The 20,574-nt window shown below is 39.4% G+C and overlaps 2 protein-coding genes across 2 annotated transcripts in view; one reads left to right on the top strand and one right to left on the bottom strand.

The window, feature by feature from the left end:
* Positions 1-295: 295 nt before the first annotated feature.
* Positions 296-20,574, bottom strand: part of LOC125236495 (protein strawberry notch-like) — a 42,214-nt gene continuing 21,935 nt past the window's right edge. The window contains 22 exon segments of the mRNA XM_048143315.1: positions 296-1,318; positions 1,321-1,374; positions 2,293-2,440; positions 2,978-3,152; positions 3,679-3,866; positions 4,229-4,371; positions 4,758-4,869; positions 5,030-5,107; positions 5,571-5,665; positions 6,202-6,390; positions 6,875-6,951; positions 7,433-7,623; positions 8,220-8,383; positions 9,346-9,540; positions 10,084-10,266; positions 10,727-10,746; positions 10,959-11,105; positions 16,063-16,178; positions 16,180-16,209; positions 17,576-17,710; positions 19,138-19,291; positions 20,139-20,228. Of these exon segments, the coding sequence (XP_047999272.1) occupies positions 1,272-1,318; positions 1,321-1,374; positions 2,293-2,440; positions 2,978-3,152; positions 3,679-3,866; positions 4,229-4,371; positions 4,758-4,869; positions 5,030-5,107; positions 5,571-5,665; positions 6,202-6,390; positions 6,875-6,951; positions 7,433-7,623; positions 8,220-8,383; positions 9,346-9,540; positions 10,084-10,266; positions 10,727-10,746; positions 10,959-11,105; positions 16,063-16,178; positions 16,180-16,209; positions 17,576-17,710; positions 19,138-19,291; positions 20,139-20,228 (2,731 nt within the window). The 3' untranslated portion in view covers positions 296-1,271.
* Positions 12,054-14,555, top strand: LOC125236496. Its single transcript, XM_048143317.1, has 2 exons — positions 12,054-12,107; positions 12,397-14,555. The coding sequence occupies exon 2, from the start codon at positions 12,404-12,406 to the stop codon at positions 13,790-13,792; it is 1,389 nt and encodes a 462-aa protein (XP_047999274.1). The 5' UTR covers positions 12,054-12,107; positions 12,397-12,403; the 3' UTR covers positions 13,793-14,555.

Genomic DNA, 20,574 nt, shown 5'->3' with positions numbered 1-20,574 from the left:
ACTCGCTACTTTAGATAACGGTGTGTATACAGTCTTAATGGAGACTTTTCTTAGTACTGATCCAACTTTATCCGTTATCCCTTTCACATACGGCAAAAAGGCTGGTTGCCTGTCAACCTGCGGATGTCTCTCCCCCTTCTTAGTCTTGCGCGGGATTGTCTGCAAATACCCATTTTTCCTCAGCACCTTCTAAAAAAGATCTATCTTCGGACCAGTGCGCGGATGTTGTGAGTGCTGTGTGTCGAACATTTATATAAATTAATATCTTTTGTTGTTTACATCTCCGGTGATTGCTACTGGCACTCTTTCTAAATTATTTTTATTTGCAGAATTATAATGAAATTCGCAAAAACCATTGCTACTTTATACATCTCTAAAGTAATAACCGATCTAAAACTTTAAGCTAAAAGGAGTAAAAGGTACCAGATTGTCGGTAACCTTAAGGGCGACATTTACTAGTATTTTTATACTAATCATCTATTAAATCATCCTTAAAGTAAGCGATAATGTGGTACTTTTGGTTTAAAAACGTCACATAATTTTTTTTTACAATTATGGTCAATATTAGGAGCATTTACCCTACCAAGGCCCTAATTACCCTATCTCTCGACTTTGACAAGCCTTGGCATGTATAGGCAAGCAATAATTTGAACACAACGGGAGGCTGAATGAAACCATCCAAAGAATCACTAATTGACTACCAGAGCCGAAGCAGAGGCCTATCACATCTAGCCATGGCGCATAAGGCCATGGACGCGAACCTAGCGAGGTCTGCCAAATGTCACTGTCATAAAATATATTGTGAAACTTCACAGTTACACTACAGTTATTAGGAAACCTTATTGTAATCAAATAAGGTCCGTCCATCAAATATTAGTCAAGTTGTTGCAAGGGAGATACGTAATTCCCAAAAAGTTTGTCCATTCTCTCGTTTTCGATATTGATAAAAATTGGTAGGCTGTAGGTAAACAATTCCCAATTAATATTTGAATATTCTGGGAACTAATACCGTCAAACATACAGAATTAGGAATATATAATTAAATAGTTATTTTAGCGTTACATTAACTATTAGTCATAGTTCTGTCGCATGTGTCACTTTTGCAATTACATACTTGTTAAAACGTGTCAGACAGCCGTCCATCTAAGCTCTGCTGAGTGCAGTCTCGCATATGGTAAGTTTAATAGTGAATGGTACAAGTTGTAGATATTTTGTAGAGGAAGGAATACGATCAGGTTTCACCAGACAGGCCTCGCTGAGCCGAGGTCCGCTCACTTCAGGTCGCCCTGCTCGAACGACTGCTCGGAAACGTTCACGCGTCTGAAGAAAGCGTCTCTTTCAGCGGGTCTACGCAGTTCTTTGGGATCATCGTGCCTGGAAACAAATGTACAGTTAATATAAAGCTATAATTTAGTGTACTATCATTAATTAAATATAAGAAGACTAGCTTTTGCCCACGGCTTCGCTCGCGTTAGAAAGAGACAAAAAGTAGCCTATGTCACTCTCCATCCCTTCAACTATCTCCACCTAAAAAATCACATCAATTCTTTGCTCCGTTTTGCCGTGACAGACGGACAATCAAACAGACACACACACTTTCCCATTTATAATATTAGTATGGATTATTCCATGCCATACATTAAAAAAATGCGACCGTCTAAAGACGTGCAAAAACTAGATAGCGCCATTAAAAACAATGTCTTGTTCGATCAATTCCTTGTAGACGGACTTTAAGTGTTACTTTCGACATAGATTTATGGCTCGAAAGTGACACTTAAAGCCAATCTACAAGTAATCGACGGCAACAAGGCAGTTTTAGTGGTGCCATCTAGTTTTTGCATGTCTTTAGGCGGCCGCATTTTAATGTATGGGATGGTATAATCTTCTAATTAATTTAATCTATGGTTTCTATCAATAAGGTTGTATTCATATTCATATTCGTTTATTGATAATAATTCCTATCGCAAAATACAGTCTCACTATTAGCAGCATCACGAACCAAATGCTTGGATGTTACAAAAAAAATACTTATTTTTAGGTTGAATTGTTTTGAACAGAAAATTATGTTTAATTTTGTATTAGTGAAGCAAAAGGGCATGAAATTAATGTAAACAATGTTAAGCTATGGTTGCAGAATCCAGAGTTCGGAACGAGTGGATTGTTTATAATTCTGATTTAAACTTTCACGATTAATACACATAATTATTTTTAAAATCGGGACTTAATTGTTGTTTATAATTGTTATAGGTATTAACGTAGAGGTGTTTATTTCCCCTGCAGTACACCGCTCACCGACTATCTTGAGTCCCTGGTCGGTCTTGATGCGCACGACCTGCATCTTGTTGAGCTGCGAGCGCTGCGCGAGCACCGCCTCCACGCGAGCCCACACGGCTAGCACCGACCCGGAGAGCACGTGGTATGTACGCCGCCTTAAGCCAACCTGTGAAAAGTTTACTTTGTAAACCTTTTTATTATACACTGACTGTCTGTGTGGATGCGAACGAGCAGCGAATCGTGTCATCACGCACGCACACTGCGACAACTGAAATAAGCTGACGTCCTCGGCGGCCACTCGCTTGTATTTCAGGTGAGACTACATTGACCACAGATATATAAAGGAAGGAGATCAGGCAGGCAAGTATGGTCGCTCAGATAAACGATAAAACATCTGGCCGTCCCTATCGCACTATTTGTAAGTGCGATAGGGACGGCCAGATGTTTTATCGTTTATCGCGCGACCATACTTGCCGACTGATTTGTCGATCTAATACACCTGTCGCAAGTCCTTGAACCCACACACTTGTGGAAGCACGCTCCTATTCTACACTTCCATGTCTGTGTACACGAGAACGAGCAGCGAGTCGTGTCATCACGCACGCACACTACGACAACTGTCTGCTCAATGGCGGAGGCGCGTCCACTCTAGTATTATATGTTCTTTGGGTGAGACAGTCTGTAAGGTAAGCACCACACTGACCTCACAGCTGGCCGCGTTCCTGCAGGAGGCGCGCCAGTAGGCGTGGCTGCAGACGCGCAGCGAGGCGGCGTGCTGCGCCTTCCACGACATCTCGGCGTCCTCGGCGGCCACGCGCTTGTATTTCTTCTCGATCTCCGCGAGCGATTCTAGGCGGAGCTGGAGACCGGTGTTAGGCCTGCGGGAGAACAGTTTTATTTACAAAATACGAGTATAAGAGAGGAAACTATGTTTTTCGAGCCCAATGGGTGCGCTTCAGGTGGCAGAAAAACCGAAGGCGGACTCCGGCGAAGGGGCAAAGCCTAGAAAGACCGGAATCTCCACCTAAAGATCCTAATCGTGCGAAAGTAAAATGATAGTAGAAGAAGCTTATCTGTACATCTGCTCCTAGCCGAGTTTGATCTGTATCCGGGCGTGATGTCCAATCAAATCACATGGCGACCGCGTCAGAGTTTCTACTCCACTACTGAGATAATTTTACAGATTTTCAAGATGTTTACACAAACCTTCTCTTTGTTTTCTCAAGCTTACTTGTATATCTGGTACACCTGTTGCTTCTTGCTCAGTTTGGACTGTGTTCGTGAGTGTTGCTGAATCACATCGCATGGCGACCGCGCCAAAATTTCTACTCCACTACTGAGAGAATTGTACAGGTTTTCAAGACGTTTATACGACTTTATCTCCATTTTTAAAATTTCACTAACCTGTATATCTGGTACATCTGTTCCTTCTTGCTGAGCTTGGTCTGCGTCCTAGCATGCTGGTTGCCAACAGCGATGCACAGAACCGCGGTGTATTTGCCGTTCCGTTGCGCGACTGATAGGTAGAAGCCTTCTTTGGGCCCGTCGTGTTGCGAGTGCTTTTCGAGCGCCTCCGTCCAGTCCATGCCACGCTGAAAGATAAATATTTAGTTATATCGAGACTCTTACTTAAGTAACCGTAATTGTGAAAAACAACTTCACGGCTTATTAAGTGATTAATTACATCATAACTCAGTGCATTTGGTAGCCTTTTGCATTAATAAAAAAGTTGTTTTCTTCAAACTACGGCACTAAGTAAGGTTATGTTTTACTCGATTGAATCGTTGAATTACGACGAACATATCATATCAGTATTCAGTAGGGAATTTGTCAATGGCTAAGGCAAATCTAACATGAAACTTTATGAACATCCGCTGCCATTCCGTTGGTGAATATAAAAGGAAGGAAAAAGCTTTCAAAGTCATGGAAACTTCTTATTATTAGTATAGTATACCTCAGAATGCACGGTATGTAGTTCAACAGGCGCAGTTCCAGTCGCGTGTCGACGCAGGAAACGCACGCAGCGCACGCGACGCACGCATTCACCCGCGCTACCCAAATCTAGGATACCGAGGTCGAACCGCCCGCTGCGCTTGGCTGCAAACACATATCACTGTAAACACTGCTACTACACGCATAGCTTCAAACCAAAGGCAAGACGCAAAACAGAGGTAAGACAGACATCTGTGTGGCTTTCCATCATAAAAAGATCCTGAATCATCAAACGAAATGAGGACGAATTTTAGATGAAAACGTTTACACTTGAAGCATAAACCTGTAAATCCTGTAATGGAGGGAGAGTTACACATACTATTTCCCCCATACGACACTTCAATCATGATATTGTTTTTTCAATTGCAGACGGAACTTAAGTACATTTCAGTTGCGATCACCGTGGCATTGTCCAATCAAAAAATAAACATGAAATGAAAATGACGGACCATGAACTAAAGTTATGCGAATAATTATTTGGTTATAGATACCTTGCTCCATGACAGCGTTGAGCGTGTCCGTGAAGTACTTGAAGAGCCTGTTCTGCAGCTCTACTGGCATGCCCAATATCCTGTTTAGGAACTTAGACATGTTGTTGTAGTCCTGAAAGAAATAAGTTTTTTAATGCGACAAATTTCACAAAGAGAACAAAAATATACCTGGCAACAGAAAGTTACTTGTCTAATGAGAGTAATGAGTTATCATGTAAATGTGACACGTTTACATGGCGACCCCGCCAAAATGAAAATAATCCAGTACATACCTTGTCGAGCGTGAGCACTCCTGGTGCCGATTCGCTGTTGGTTATTAGTCCTACTCCGACTAGTGCGCTGGCGATATCCTGTCAAACAAACATAAATGTTATATTAATTCATTATTATCCCTTCAGCTGTAAAGCTGTCTTGTGTGACTCAACCCCGTATAGTTATGTTCCGGCTTAACTACCACACAAACTCGTAATTATACTAGTTTTAGAATTCAGTTGCGTTCCACAATTCTCGATATGTTTTAAATAAATCTGGGTTGAAATCCCAAACAAATTAATTTGTGTGATTTATGAGCACAGATATTTGTTCCTGAGTCATGGATGTTTTCCATGTATTTGTATATGTATATTATATATATTGTTGTCTGGAGCCTTCTGGAGATTACCGTGGGACTCTGTAAATAATCTGTGTAAGAATGTCCTATAATATTTATTTATTTATTTATTTATATGCCAAAATTAAATGAGCCTGTCGGCCTTTTCCACAAATGAGAGTGGACCATTTTAAGGTTAATGTGTATAACATTTTTAGATTTACCTGGAAGAAATCTCCATTGTAATCCCTCGGCGGGGGAACTAGTGGCGTTTCGTATTTCATTATTGCTTTCATCACAGCTTCGAGCGCCGTCCGACCTGTCCAATAAATCAAGGTTATATTACTTAGAATAGTGAACTGTCTGTCCATTTCGCTATCTGTGTTTATGAAATATATCTTAACATTTTTTTTAAATCTACCCTCGTTCATGAAAAGTTAGTCCTTCACATACACGGCCAAACATGCGATATATTAGGTATATCACTAGATAATGACCTTTTCCGTTCATTACCTGCTACAAAAGTACACAACTAGTGTATATCATACACATATACATAGTGCGAACCATGTTATGCGAAGTGTGTTTCTGACCAAAATTATTCTGCCAGACGAGGGTAACCCGTATTGCAGAAATCGACGACAACAACGTATAGGGTACAACCTGCAATTATTTTTTTCAGAAAATTGCACCTTACCCACCAACGTACAAGGTGCTATCTGCTACAAAAAAAATCGCAGATTTCATCTTGTACGTTGTTGTCGTCGAAATGTTGCATTGGGACTATTTATGATCAGATTTTTACTGGTATTGTGGCCCTATCTCTGTGAGTTAAGGCGTCGAGGGTGCACTCACCGTATTTGTTATCTATGTTGAACTGGCTGAGGTCTCTGGTCTCCGTAGCCCTCCTGTCGCCGTGCGTGAGCGCGCCGAGCGACTCGAGCCGCTTGGCGACGGTGGAGGCGAAGCGCCGCTCGCCCGCCAGGTCCGAGATCAGGAAGATGTACTCCGGCGCGTTCACTTGGTTAGACCGATGTGTGCGACCTGGATGCACAATGAATTAATGTTAATATCATATTAGCTGTTGGACGTTATGACAACGCAGAAAAAAACTTTTGATTTTATATTTTTTATTTTTATTATGGACTATGCGGCGATTGACCATAGTCACACCTGATGGGAAGTGAAGACGGAGGATTTCAAATAGCCACTATTTGGTTTCTAAATTCTAACATTACCTTAGGTAGCTTATTAACTAAGATTTAGAAAGCAAGCGACCACCACGTCGTGATATTGTAAAAAATGTACTAAAATGTGCATTCAATTTTAAAAAGAAAAGAGAACCAGATATCAGTGGCGACGCGTAAAAATTTTTGTAGGTAAGGCCAGATATGGACTTCTACATACACCCGTTGGGAATCTTGTATCTGCCACTGCCAATAAAATACATCTATAGTTTTAAGTTTGCCATTTACAAGTAAAACAATGTAGGTAATTCTCTCTCTGTAATTCAAATGTTAAATCTTACCAAATTGCTGTATAGCTCTGTCGGCCGACCAGGGCAGTTCCAGTGTAATGTGTACTCGCCGCCTTTGGTTTCGCGCTCTGGACACACAATACGAATTCATTGATTAAAAATCAGACTCATACCAGATTTCTCTTTTTAGTAGTTCCTTAGAAAGCTACTAAAATAGTATTATCCAATGGAATACAACTTCATTAGTTATTTACTTTGTTTATTCGGCAATGCAACCGTTATTCTGAATACGAACATTCAATATGAATACCGGAAAGGACCTCTCTATAGGACATCTAAACAAATAATAAATAAAGACTTAACCGAGAGATGAGAATTTATAGCGAGGGTTTACTGTTGCAGCCCGATAAGTTGAGCAAACTGGTTTTAGAAAATCGAACTATGTGCTATTTCCACAATGTTGTTATTTAAAGGACAAATTATCTCGATTTAATTTACACCAGTAAACCCTCGATAGGTTTATTGATTTTAAACTTCAACTCAACCGACTTATTACAATATTATTAGGTTATGAAACAGGCTATGAAAATTCTGACTTTGACTTCTCACCTCCTGTCACTTTGTAGAGAGATACCGCTGGACGCAGCTTCAGAAATGATGGCAACATCTTTCTCGCCGTCCATGAACCGTTGCTTTTCCGTTAAGTTGAGTGTTTCTAAAGGTACGTCGGCTTCGGATCTGCTTTCGTAGAGAATCTGACCGTCCTCCGTTTGTACTACGCGCCCTTTGCGCCCTGTCATCTGTGGACAAAGCAAGAATCTATTAAAATTGACTACTCTAGTTGTTTTACTTATGCGTACTCGTATCAATGCTTCTAGATGGCGAATTCTTGGCTTACCTAACTATACCACAAACTAAAATTACACACGTCCGCAGCAAATATAGCTTTACATAGAGAAGGATCCTTGCGTCTCATGTGAAATACGGACCTTTTAAACATAATTCCTGTTGAAATGTCAGATGCCAGTGATCCTTCTGTGTTGGTCGGTAGTCACTTGGCAAGCTATTCTGTATCAGCCTATTGGCTGATTATTTTTACTTACTGTATAGGTGAAGGTGAAGGTGCAGTATTTCATAGCGGAGCAAAGTGGTAAAATGTTGTTCCTACCATGTCTTAGCTAAATGCAGTAAGCCTTAGGAAAGTCTCACCTCAGCCACGTTCTCTGTACCTCTCAGTTCGTCCACCAGTTGGTCGAGTGTGTTGGGTGGTAGCCGCTTGGCGATTCATTCTATAGCAGCCGTCATTTTGTCCAGTTGCAAGCTTGTTCCATATCCGAGCGGAGTGGTGGAAGGTTGTTCCTACAAGATCTAGCTAAGTAAAGGCAGTAAGTCTCACCTCGGCTACGTTCTCAGTGCCTCCTAGTTCGTCGACCAGCTGATCGAGTGTGTTAGGTGGTAGTCGCTTGGCGAGTCGTTCTATGGCAGCCAATAGTTCTTCTTTCATGCTGCAAGCGCGTTCTATGGCTGACCGGGGTGGCGGCTGGTTATTGCGTGCTGGACCTATTAACAAAAAATAATTATTGTACATCATCATTATCATAATCCTCCTTGCGTTATCTCGCTATTTGCCACGGCTCATGGGAGCCTGGGGACCGCTGTAACAACTAATCCTCCGGATCGAAAGTCGTACCTCTAATACCGCTAAGCCACCTAATTATTGCACATATTTTGTAATATTTATAAGGATTTTTGATATAAAGAAGAAAACACACTGGGTGCTTAGGGTTGCAAATAGAAAAAAAGCCAAACGTTTATTTTTCAGAATCATGAAAAAAAAAAACCATGAAAAAAAACCGAGCACCATTGTTTTTTTCTAAATATGTTTTTTTTTTTAATGAACATATAATTCGACAATAACGGTTTTTCGTGAGTTGTAACACTTGTAACGTGTTTCAATAACAATAACGTACATTTTAATTCGATTAACATTCAGTATACACACGTTTATTGGGGAATCCCCGATGCGGCGTGGAGGTGGTGGTGTTGCCAACAGTAAATAGTGATAACTACCAACTACAGATTTTGTAAATGTTACTTTTATAAGACCAGAAATTAAAGTAATTTTATTAAATTCGTTTAATAGTTAACATTAAGTCTAAAAAACCGTATAAAAGTATTAAAAATAAATCAATTTAACGTAAATTTTGAGATTTCGTACTTTAGAAAAAAAAACATACTCCAGAAAAAACTGTTTTTTTCACGGCTTTTTCAAGCCAGAAAAAAAAACGTTTTTTTGCAACCCTATCGGCCTAGCCACGACAATGGTCTAAGCGCGACAGCGGTGAGCGGCGGCCATACATTGAAGCGAGACACAGCGATGGGACTTTTCATTCGCACGTATGGCTGCCGCTCACCGCTGCCGCGCTTAGACCAATGTCGTGGCTGGGCCGTAAGGGTGCTATGTATTGTCTCCACAACTTCTGGAGTGACAACATCAACATTTTAATATAGTCTTGTCTTACCTAGATATAACCCGTTGGTTCCTACAGGCGTGCCAGTCAGCATGCCTCCGGGCGCCGCGACGGTGACCGTTGGTGTGGTGGTGTTGGTCTTTCTGGAGAACATGTTCTCGATTTTGTCTTGTGTCGTGGAAGGCTTCTTTTTAGGGGATGCGGCTTTCTTTTTCTTGAGGGGTTTCTTCTTTCTCATCCAGGGTTCTGTGGAAATCATTATCAGATTAAAACAGTGTACCGACTATGTATTTGTGTAGATAAGATAACAATTGACCAAAAGAATAGTTACTTATTCAATACATTTCTGCATTGCCCCAGTAAGAGACAGCAGTGGTTAAACTGGAAAGGAGATTTACTGATACTTCATCCCATGATGAATATCACTACATAGTATAAAACAAAGTCGCTTTCTCTGTCCCTATGTCCCTATGTATGCTTAAATCTTTAAAACTACGCAACGGATTTTGATGCGGTTTTTTTTAATAGATAGAGTGATTCTAGAGGAAGGCTTATATGTAGGTAAAGTACCCGTGCGAAGCCGGGGCGGGTCGCTAGTCTGTAAATAAAGATGTAATAGCTAGTCTAACACGCACCGGTGTCGTCAGTTCCGGATCCGGCGCGTAACGTATTAGTCACTTTCAGAGTCGGACCGTCTCCATTTGTCAGCCTTTGGATTCTCGGATAAATTCATCCGAAGACAAACCACAAGCTCCTTCACCTATACAGTAAGTAAATAGTTGTACTCACCGGTGTCAGAATCAGTTCCGGATCCGGCGCGGAACGGATTGGAGTCACTCTCCGAGTCGGACCGTCTCCGTTCGTTGTCCGACTCGGCGTCCCCTTCGTCATCGGACCCTCGGATAAATTCGTCCGAGGACGAACCGCCGCGGGCGCGCTTCGCCGCTATGTTGGCTTGCTGTCGTGATGTTACTGGAAAGACAACAACTATAAAAAATAAATATGTATATAAACAGACACGTAAGATGGAGATGTATAAACAGATCTAGTAACCTTCCTAATGCACAGCCATATAAATGAGAAATTCAATATTTTTTTACTGAAATTGTTAGCTACTGTTAAGCCATAGTTCAGACATAGACTATTTTATTTCGTTTGAAAATTTACAAAAATAATGCAACTATGTTTTAATGAAATAGAAATAATCCAATGGCGTGAATCTGACATCACAGAGAAAACAAGGTTAAAAAGTTTACTCGAGGCCTAAAGACTGGTGGATTAATAATTTTTGCATTTACACTTCTTCTTCCTACTAGATTCCCCAGATACTGCTGTGACAATAGGGGTCCTGCCGTTGGGAGTAGGCACCGGAGGGCCTTCTTAGGCCCCTCGAGGCCTAAAAGGCAGTTAATAAAGGTACTCTAATACTTACATTTCCTCTTACTGGACTCCCTAGATACCGCTGTGACAGTAGGGGTCCTGCCGCTGGGAGAGCCTTCTTAGGCCCCTTGAGGCCTATCAGCCAACTAACACATATGCATTTAAACTTACATTTCACAGATGCATAATATTTACATTTCTCTACTGACTCCCCAGACTCCCCTGCCATTGGATACTGCTGTGACGGGAAGGGGACCGTCCAGCCAACTAACACATTGGGCTCCCCGGATACTGCTGTGACGGGAGGGGTCCTGCCGTTGGGCGTGGGCGCCGGGAGGGCCTTCTTAGGCCCCTCGAGGCCTAGGAGCCGGTTGATCCGCTCGCGGTCCGGGGCGGGGAAATGCTTCTCGACCAGAGATTGGAACACGCCCCTGAGGAAAAAAAACGAAATTATGATGATGATTATATCAGGGGCATAGGGCTCTTAGGAAGGATTTCCACTGTTCCCGGTCCGATGCGGCCTCCTCCAGGCGCGCCCAGCCGAGGAACACCGAGCCAGCCTCCTTTTAATTTTTTTTAATAATTTGGCAATATGTATAAGCCTGTTTGAAATAAAGAAAATAGGCACGAAGGAATGTACTCCCACATTTTTTTTTCTATTAACAAAATGAGTGTACCGGAGACGCCTTTAAAGTAAATCTTTATTACTAGGTATATTAAAGGACAAAATTATTTCGCTATAAGTTGAAAAAAAAGGGCAAATAACACTAATTGTAACTTTACTATAACTATTTTTTTTTCCCTTTAACAGGGATTGTCTTTAGTATGACCCCCCCCTTACATGACGTAATATATGGATAACAAGTATTAAAACACATTCTGTTTTTCATTGAAAAATGATTCTGCAATTTTTATTTAATTAAAAAGTTAGCTAAGAGCATATTATTATGTTATATGTTAATAAAATCACGCGACATTCTTCCTATTTATAACCGCTATACTATAACTTTTTTAATTTAAAAAGTTAAATAAGAAGGTTTGAATTTTCGCGCCAACGCCGGCAGCGCGCTACCAAATCTCTCGCTACAAACCGTACCGTTTCGCAGCGCGCGTCGTTCAACTTGACCTTGATTTGCGCGGAACGGAACGCATCGATCGCGTCGCTGACGTCGACTAGGGTTTGTAGCGTGTAATGTTATGAGAGTTTGGTATTACGCGTTATTTACATTTTTACGAAAACATTAGTGTTTTATTTTTAGTCTAGTTTTGCATATATTGGGAATATAAGTATGAAAGACAATAAAAACGATGTCAAGATATCGCAAACGTGTGAATGGAAATGTTTTCTTCTTAAAGGAGTAAGAAGTTGAATAATTATTACATTGACATGTATCTTGTGTGTGTAAATAATTGAATAAATAGTTATTACAAAGGTAAGTTTAACTAAAATGTCAAAACATTTTGTCGTATTTGTAGTTTTTTAGTATGAAATGACACATAAACATAACCTCAAAATAGTATAATTATTAGTAAACAAAAAGTAATTGAATTGATGCTTTTTCAAATCGGATACACGTGAAATAAGAATACTCAAATAAATACAATATTTAAGGTGTCATTCATCATATTTTATTATAATAAATTAATGATTATTGACAAAAAATATTAAAATTACGAGAAATCCACTGCTTCGACTAACAACTTGATTTTCATATTTTTCAGAAAGAAAATGTCTACAAAAAAGGTACTACAGTTATTTTTAGAGAAAATTTCAAGTGATGCCAAATTTGGCAGATTCAACTACACTTCCCCAGACATGTTCACCGTCCACTTAAAATGTAAGGTTGGAGAGGGCGACACACAGCACTATAACAACTATACCAAAGAATGGATAGCAAAGTTCTCTGCTTTCACCAACACCACATGGATTGTACACAGTTACTTCCCAAATATGAAACGGTTTCATTACAGAAAATCATTCTGGTGCCATCGGTCCAATCAAAATAAATCTACAACTTCCGAACGATCAAAGAATCTTAACTGCAAAGCGAAAGTGGACTTCAAGGTAAAGTTTATGAATAAAAATACAATTAAAAATGATTTAGATCTGAGAATGGGTCTAAATATGGTTATTAAGATTGATTTTAATCATTGTCACCCATTACATGACCCGGAGAATCTGGGTCAGTTAAGAACTTCTAATCACATTGATTCTGCTTTCTATGAATATTTTAATGATGGCTACACGCCTTCCATCGCTAAATGTTACCATGAACTGCTTTTGGTAGAGCAAAATGGACCAGACAGTGAAGCCATTGAGAATGCAAGTGTAAACCCTACTCTGCGGCATATTATATATCTATTTCAAAAGAGAAGGCCTCTCAGAAATGTAGATATTAATGATGCTATTAATAGAAAGGTTGAGACTTTACAAAAAACTGGACATGTGATTAAATACTACATGAGCAATCAGTTTGTGGTTATTATTACATCACTGATGGGGCGAGTTGTAACAGAGTTCAGTATTGAGAATGTTTTAATAGATGTAACGCCAATAAATTCCGGGCCTTTTGTGATGATGGTTTACGTGCCCACGCCATTCGGGTCACTGCCTATTGCTTGCGCTGTATTCAATGAGAGAAACCTGGGCATATATGAACGGATATTTTTGGCTATATCAACGGCTATAGAGACTGGCTTTGAGAAGAGTTTTGAGCCCAAATTAATTTCATTTGTAAGTACATTTATAAAGGAAGCTTTATCCTTGATGTTTCCAAGTATAGTAGTCAAACCGGACAGGTTTGAAATTTGCAGAGAATTTTGGGAGTTTATTTGCAATGATGACAATAAAATAGACAAAAGCAAGCGACATGAAATTATGCAACTCTTCAAGTCTTTAATCTATGCTGACAATATAGAAGAAGCTATTCAAATCCATTATAGTTTACTAACCAATGATATAATGCAACCCTTTTTGCAAAAGATCGAGTATGTCTGGCAAGACTGGGAGAAATGGATGGGGATCAAAGACTTTAACGGAAAGCATATCGAGGCACCTATAATATTTATAAAAGAATTCCTTATACAAAATGTAAGTCGTTTGAATTATTTGTCATGATAGACGTTGTTACTAAAATTCTAGAGAGTCATTTTCAGAAAATGATAATTGCATATACAAATAATGATGTTGTAAGTTTGCATACGAAGTTCCTACCGAAAATTGACCTTGCTTCAGAATCTATAGAAAAAATCGGGGCCAATGATTATATGGTTTCTGTCGATGGAGAGACTTATCGTTTGAATACAGATTCCCTTTGCTGTGATTGTAAAATAGGTATAAAAGGGCGAATATGTGAACATTTAACGAGCGTTCTAAACACTATTGACTACAAATACAATTACAACAGCGATTCATTAGATACTGACGTCGCTTATAAAATCGCTGGTGAGATTAGACATGTGAAAATTGAAAATGATGACAAAGAAGAAACGGACGACAGTGATATGGACGAGACCAATGATAGGCCTATGTCGGCTGCATCGAACGAAAGTTCTGTTTCCATGGAAATAAAGCAAGAAGTAGACCCATTAGAGGAAAGTTACAATCAAAATGTTGCAAATTTAGATTCAAAAGCACAGTATGAAGCAATGATGAAGAAATTGAATGACGAGTTCAGAAGGCTGAATAGATTGTTTAGAGATAACCCGAACAAAGCTAATATGGAGACGATGGAGCGGTTAGCTACAGAATTGGCTAAAATACGGCCGGTGGAAGAGCCAGATTTTTCCAATATGTTTGTACAAAGGAACTCCTGATTATGTTAACAAAATTTGTTGTTATCCAATTATATTGGAGCGAAATAAAAGATAATAATGACGGCTTATGTTGTACTTTATTTTTAATGCTAAAATGAATGATACACTTCAACAATTATGGACTTTATGTCAATGCAATATGGTTTCTGAATGCTTAATTAGTAATTACAGTCTGACCAAAAAGAATAGAAATTAAAAAGTGGCAACAAGTTAGTGTCGTCCCGTTTTCTCACACGTATCGATTTGAAAGAGATGACACTACAATGTTGCCACTTTTTAGGGTTCCGTAGTCAACTAGGAACCCTTATAGTTTCGCCATGTCTGTCTGTCCGTCCGTCCGTCCGTCCGTCCGTCCGCGGATAATCTCAGTAACTGTTAGCACTAGAAAGCTGAAATTTGGTACCAATATGTATATCAATCACGCCAACAAAGTGCAAAAACAAAAAATGGAAAAAAATGTTTTATTAGGGTACCCCCCCCCCCTACATGTAAAGTGGTGGCTGATATTTTTTTTCATTCCAACCCCAACGTGTGATATATTGTTGGATAGGTATGAAAAAATGAATAAGGGTTTACTAAGATAATTTTTTTGATAATATTAATATTTTCGGAAATAATCGCTCCTAAAGGAAAAAAAGTGCGCCCCCCCCTCTATCTTTTGAACCATATGTTTAAAAAAATATGCAAAAAAATCACAAAAGTAGAACTTTATAAATACTTTCTAGGAAAATTGTTTTGAACTTGATAGGTACAGTAGTTTTTGAGAAAAATACGGAAAACTACGAAACCCTACACTGAGCGTGGCCCGACACGCTCTTGGCCGGTTTTTAATTATAATATGATAATAACGATAGACGGTTTCAGTAGTAAGGCTGGTTGTAGTATCATGCGGAGCGTACTATGTAGACGTGCCTCAGCAGAGGCATGCGCGCGTTTTGCTCGGCCGAGCAACCTGCCTCCGCCGAGGCGTCTACATTGGACGTTTGCCGCATGACCAGTTCCAATAAATGATATTCGTCGAAGTTTGTCAATATCAGAACAATTCACAAAGCTAATAGTATATCGGAATCGGACTCTAAGTGCGTTTTCACATTATCCGATCCGATATCGGATGTCGGACCGATATCCCATACATTACAGGCACCATCTTGGATTTTTTCTATGGAAATCTTTCCGACATCCGATATCGGATCGTATAATGTGAAAACGGCGTTAGCCGTGATCCACACACAGGCGCCACATGTCCTAAGACGCAGAACGGACGTCAGCGCCGCGCCGCCCGCATGTGTGTGGATAGTCCCTTAGACGCACGGCCGGTTTCCATTCTTAATTGGTAGATATTCCGTGAATTCGCACGAACCGCTTTGCTTCTTTCCTTATACGCACTGCCAAGGAGTGGAATTCCTTGCCGGCGGCTATATTTCCGAGCTCATATAACCCGGCAACCTTCAAAATCAAAAGTGAACAGGCATCTGGGCGAGCTCAATCTATCGTAGGCCATGTCTTTGCCTTTGGCTAGTCTGTGGCCAAGAGTAAGCCTATTTATAATTACAAAAAAAAAATATTACTTACTTGGCGGTGGAGACGAAGTCGCTGAGCTCCCCGTCGTCTCTCTCCAGCTGGTCCAGGGTTCGAGCCTCGCCCGTGCTCTGCAGACCGATAACTACGCATTTGCCGCACTTGACTGCCTTCCCGCGCTGTCACTACCGCGTGATGGACCTAGGGAAGATTTCATATACATAATTAGTAAAGTACGAAGGCTACTAAATAACAGTTAAATGTATGCAGTACAGTACAATAATAGCAAAAAATATGGTGCTGTTTCTTTCGGCCATAGCGCTACGCGGTAACATTTCTATCTTTACCACTAAGATGGTTGACAATCCTCAACTATGTGTTTCTTTAGAAACTTACTGCCTCGCACAGCTAAACTGTAAAATGAATTGTCATTTGCAATATTTCCAGACCGATACAACCTCCACTGTTCGAAAAAGAGCGTACTAAGATGTAAAAGACAAAAACCGTCTGCCGGCAATAATGGCGTTTTGACGACCGGTCTGGCTCAGTCGGTAGTGGCCCTGCCTGCTAAGCCGCGGTCCTGGGTTCGAATCCCGGTAAGGGCATTTATTTGTGTGATGAGCACAGATATTTGTTCCTGAGTCATGGATGTTTTCTATGTATGATCAATCAATCAATCAATCAAAATATTCTTTATTCAAATAGGCTTACAATAAGCACTTTTAAATTGTCAACAGTGTACAATATTCATCTTATTCTAAATATCAGAGCAATTTATTGGTGCAATAAACAATATTGTTTTAAAACTACATTGATTTAATAAAATGATATCAATCTAAATTGTATAAAAAAATACTAGTATAAAAACTTCTAGAATAAATTCTAAATGTCAAAAAAATTGTGTAAAAATACATTGAATTATCAATATCATCATTAATAAGCTATATAATTAATGGTTTTCAGCAATACTTGTATCCCACAGTGTTTCATCATTCATGTAGTCTTGTGTGCTATAGTAGGCTTTAGAGATCAGTATACGCTTTACATAATGTTTAAATCGATTAAAAGACAGTTCAGTGATGGCATTAGGAAGTTTGTTATAAAATCTTACACAATTACCCATGAATGATTTTTTAATTTTATGGAGCCGAGTGAAGGGCACTGCAAGCTTATGCTTATTTCTAGTGTTTATATTATGTACATCACAGTTTTTCTTAAATTTACAAATGTTTTTATGTACATACATAATATTCTCATAAATATATTGACAATGCACTGTCATTATATTAATGTCCTTAAACTTATCTCTATCTATATGTAAGTATGTATTTATCTATTTAAGTACGTATATCGTCGCTTAGCACCCATAGTATAAGCTTTGCTTAGTTTGGGTCTAAGTTGATCTGTGTAAGGTGTCCCCAATATTTATTTATTTATTACTAATCAGGCCTGCCGCTTGGCTTCTTATCTCATAAAAAATACCCCTATAGGATTTCAAGATTTTAATGATTTTTTCCCAGTTACTTTTCCAAACATTATGAATATCAAATACAAGAAGATGAATTACCTTGGCGGCGATACACAGGTACTTGAAGAACCTCTGATGCGCCGACCAAAACTGTCCCCACATGGTTTTCTTCATCCTAGCTTCCGCGTCGATTAGCTCTGCCGCCTCTGTAAACCGCTGCATAGCTTCCACCCACTAGAACAACAATGTTATTTCTTGTGAGTTTCATTAAAACAAGTGCACTGAACATGTAAAAGTTACTTTTCCCCTCACTAGCTCGGAAACACGTGTTTTGTCCTTTAATACCAGCGGGTAAAAACGCATTTTATCCACTAGTGGGTAAAGTAATTTGACCTTGAATAAAGTCAAATTAACTGCTTTAAAATTGATAAAAGTAGGTGAATCTAGTAATAAAGATGATTTACCACCCGTGGAACTACTGGAAGCAGTGATGAACGCATTTTTTGCGTTGTAGTTTCCTCGCTACAGTGAGGGGAAAAGTTTTGTGTTACACTCGGGTGCAAATGTATTTTACTTCTCGTGTGTTAAAAAACTCGCATGTTCAGGATTCTATTCTCGAACCACTCGCTTCGCTCGTGGTTCAACTATAGAATCCTATCACTTGCTCGTTTTTCAATTCCACACTCGGCGTTAAAATACAACTTTGCCCCCTTGTATAACAAATAACTATTATACGGCCAAGGATACATTCCTGGCGGGCAAGCATGGTTGCGTGATAAATGATAAAATATCAGGCAGTCCCTATCGCACTTACAAATAGTGCATTAGGGACGGCCTGATGTTTAATCATGGTTAAGGTTAAAAATATCTCTTAGTAATCTCTGCTTAAAGCGCCTCACAGATAACCTTTTGATTCACCATCTTTGATGATATACTGGCCCACGAAAACAATCATCATTTGAGAGATTTTTAATACGGATGTACCGACTATTGATTTGGCCGACTAGGCCGACTACCGACTAGTCGGCGCTTGAGTGGCCGATTAGTCGACCGACTAGTCGGCCCAAACATAATTTTCGACTAAATTTACATTTTGAATGTCATTTTTGGTTCTTCGTTCGCGCTTTTTATGATTTTTTACAGGTTCTTAGGTTCATGCCAATATTTATATACATTTTCCATTAACAAGCGGCTTGGCTTAGTGGGTAGTGATCCTGCCTATGAAATCTATAATCCTAGGTAGGAAATTTATTTCTGTAATGATTACAGATTTTTTTTGTTTTGACAAAGAAAGGAATTACGAATAGGTACATAATGCAACCATAATTTTCAGCTGATAATTTAGTTTTGTACTGTTTTTCTATCAGTAATGAAGTGCCGACTAATCGGCCTTTTTCGCCGACTAATCGCCGATTAGAAATGTGGCCGGATAGTAGGCTTTCCCGACTAGTCGGTACATCCCTAGTTTATAACCGATTTCCAAATTTCAAAAGGAGGTGATCAATAATTTTCAAGGGTTTGTTAAATGGGTATATGGATCCGGCCTGAACTCGTTACTGTATCTGATGTTCGGTTACAGTTCGCTAGTGAGTACCCGCTTTACTCTCTTTTTTTGTTTGAAGTTCTAAAAGGTCTTGCAATTTTTATAAATATCAACTTACCAGCGCCACCGATTTGTCGTAAGTGTCTCGGAAGGCATCAGATAGTGGTACCTCTTCGATCTTGAACGACACGCCGTGGAAAGACAGCTGTCGAGCTATGTACATTCCTCGGAGCTTCATGTCCATTGCTACTATTTCCATAGCGCCGACTCCTCTGCGAAAACGAACAGTTTTTTTTAAATTTAGAAGAGAATATTTCATGGGCTGATACTCAAATAACTAAGTAATAACTACTCAGAACAATGCAATAGGCGACACGACTAAAAAAAGACTAATTAGTCTGTCAGTTAGATTATCAAAGAATTTTAGACACGTATTTTTTCTTTTTTCTCGTAAACGAGAAATGACGACGGTACAGTGCGTTGAAGTTTCGCGTGACGTCACGTCTAGGTACAATTTTTACTTAGAAGTGACGTCACAAGCCCTCAATCCGGAACTTTGATGCTCTATATCTTTGTATTTTTTCTCAAACATGCAATGAAATATTGTCTTTACGTTCCTTAAAATGGGCTGGGAAGTATCGCTTTTTGGGCGCAACAACTCGAGAGGACTGTAAAGGGAAAACGGATTCCCGGCCTCGTATCCCTATCCGGTATATACCCGCTTGGCCGGAAATCCTCATTTTCCCGGCCTCAGATGTAATGTACTATTTCATTAATTAGAAAAAGCGAAAATAGATGTGTTCATTATTATTGGACGATCTAACTGACGGACTAAACAGAATGCCATTTTTTTAATGTAGTCGTCATCCCTATTATGATAAAATATTTAAGTATATAGACCCGTTTACTCACATTTTGATACTTAATTTCTGGATATAGTTAACCTTCTCAGTACCTAATGTTTTAACGTTAGTTTCTGTACTTTATAAGCTGACCACTCTTCATTCCGTTACGGACAAAAGCTGTCAGTCAAAAGAAGCATCAAATTGAGAATAGATCTTTTTGGCATGAACGCCTAATGTTGACATTTGTATAGTGAACCATTTTTATAAGACTTACCTCTTTTCCACGGCATTAATAAAGTCCATAAACGTAGGGAAGGGTGTGCCTTCCCCCCAAATCCCAAGCCGCACCATATACGCCATGTTCCTTAAAAATAACAATAATTTATTGAGCAAACCTTATTTATTATCTTACATTTTAAGATGATATCTGTCAGAAAAAGAATCAGACTAAACAAAGCTTTAAAGATAAGATTTTAATAGAACAGTCTAAAATGCTTGAGTAACCATCGTGATATGATACAAGTTTGACATTTAAAATTTTCTCTGAAAGATAAGATTTTAATAGAACAGTTTCACCGCGCTGCAAGAGTAACCATCGTGATATGATACAAGTTTGAATTCGAAATTATAATCGTTTGTTAATGAAGGTAATAATTTAGAATGGCGGCCTTCAAAGGATGAGCCTTCTGTACTTGTAAATTATATTTTGC

Source organism: Leguminivora glycinivorella, chromosome 19, assembly GCF_023078275.1.
Source record: "Leguminivora glycinivorella isolate SPB_JAAS2020 chromosome 19, LegGlyc_1.1, whole genome shotgun sequence".
Lineage (NCBI taxonomy): Eukaryota > Metazoa > Arthropoda > Insecta > Lepidoptera > Tortricidae > Leguminivora > Leguminivora glycinivorella.
This window is presented reverse-complemented; position numbering and strand designations above follow the sequence as displayed.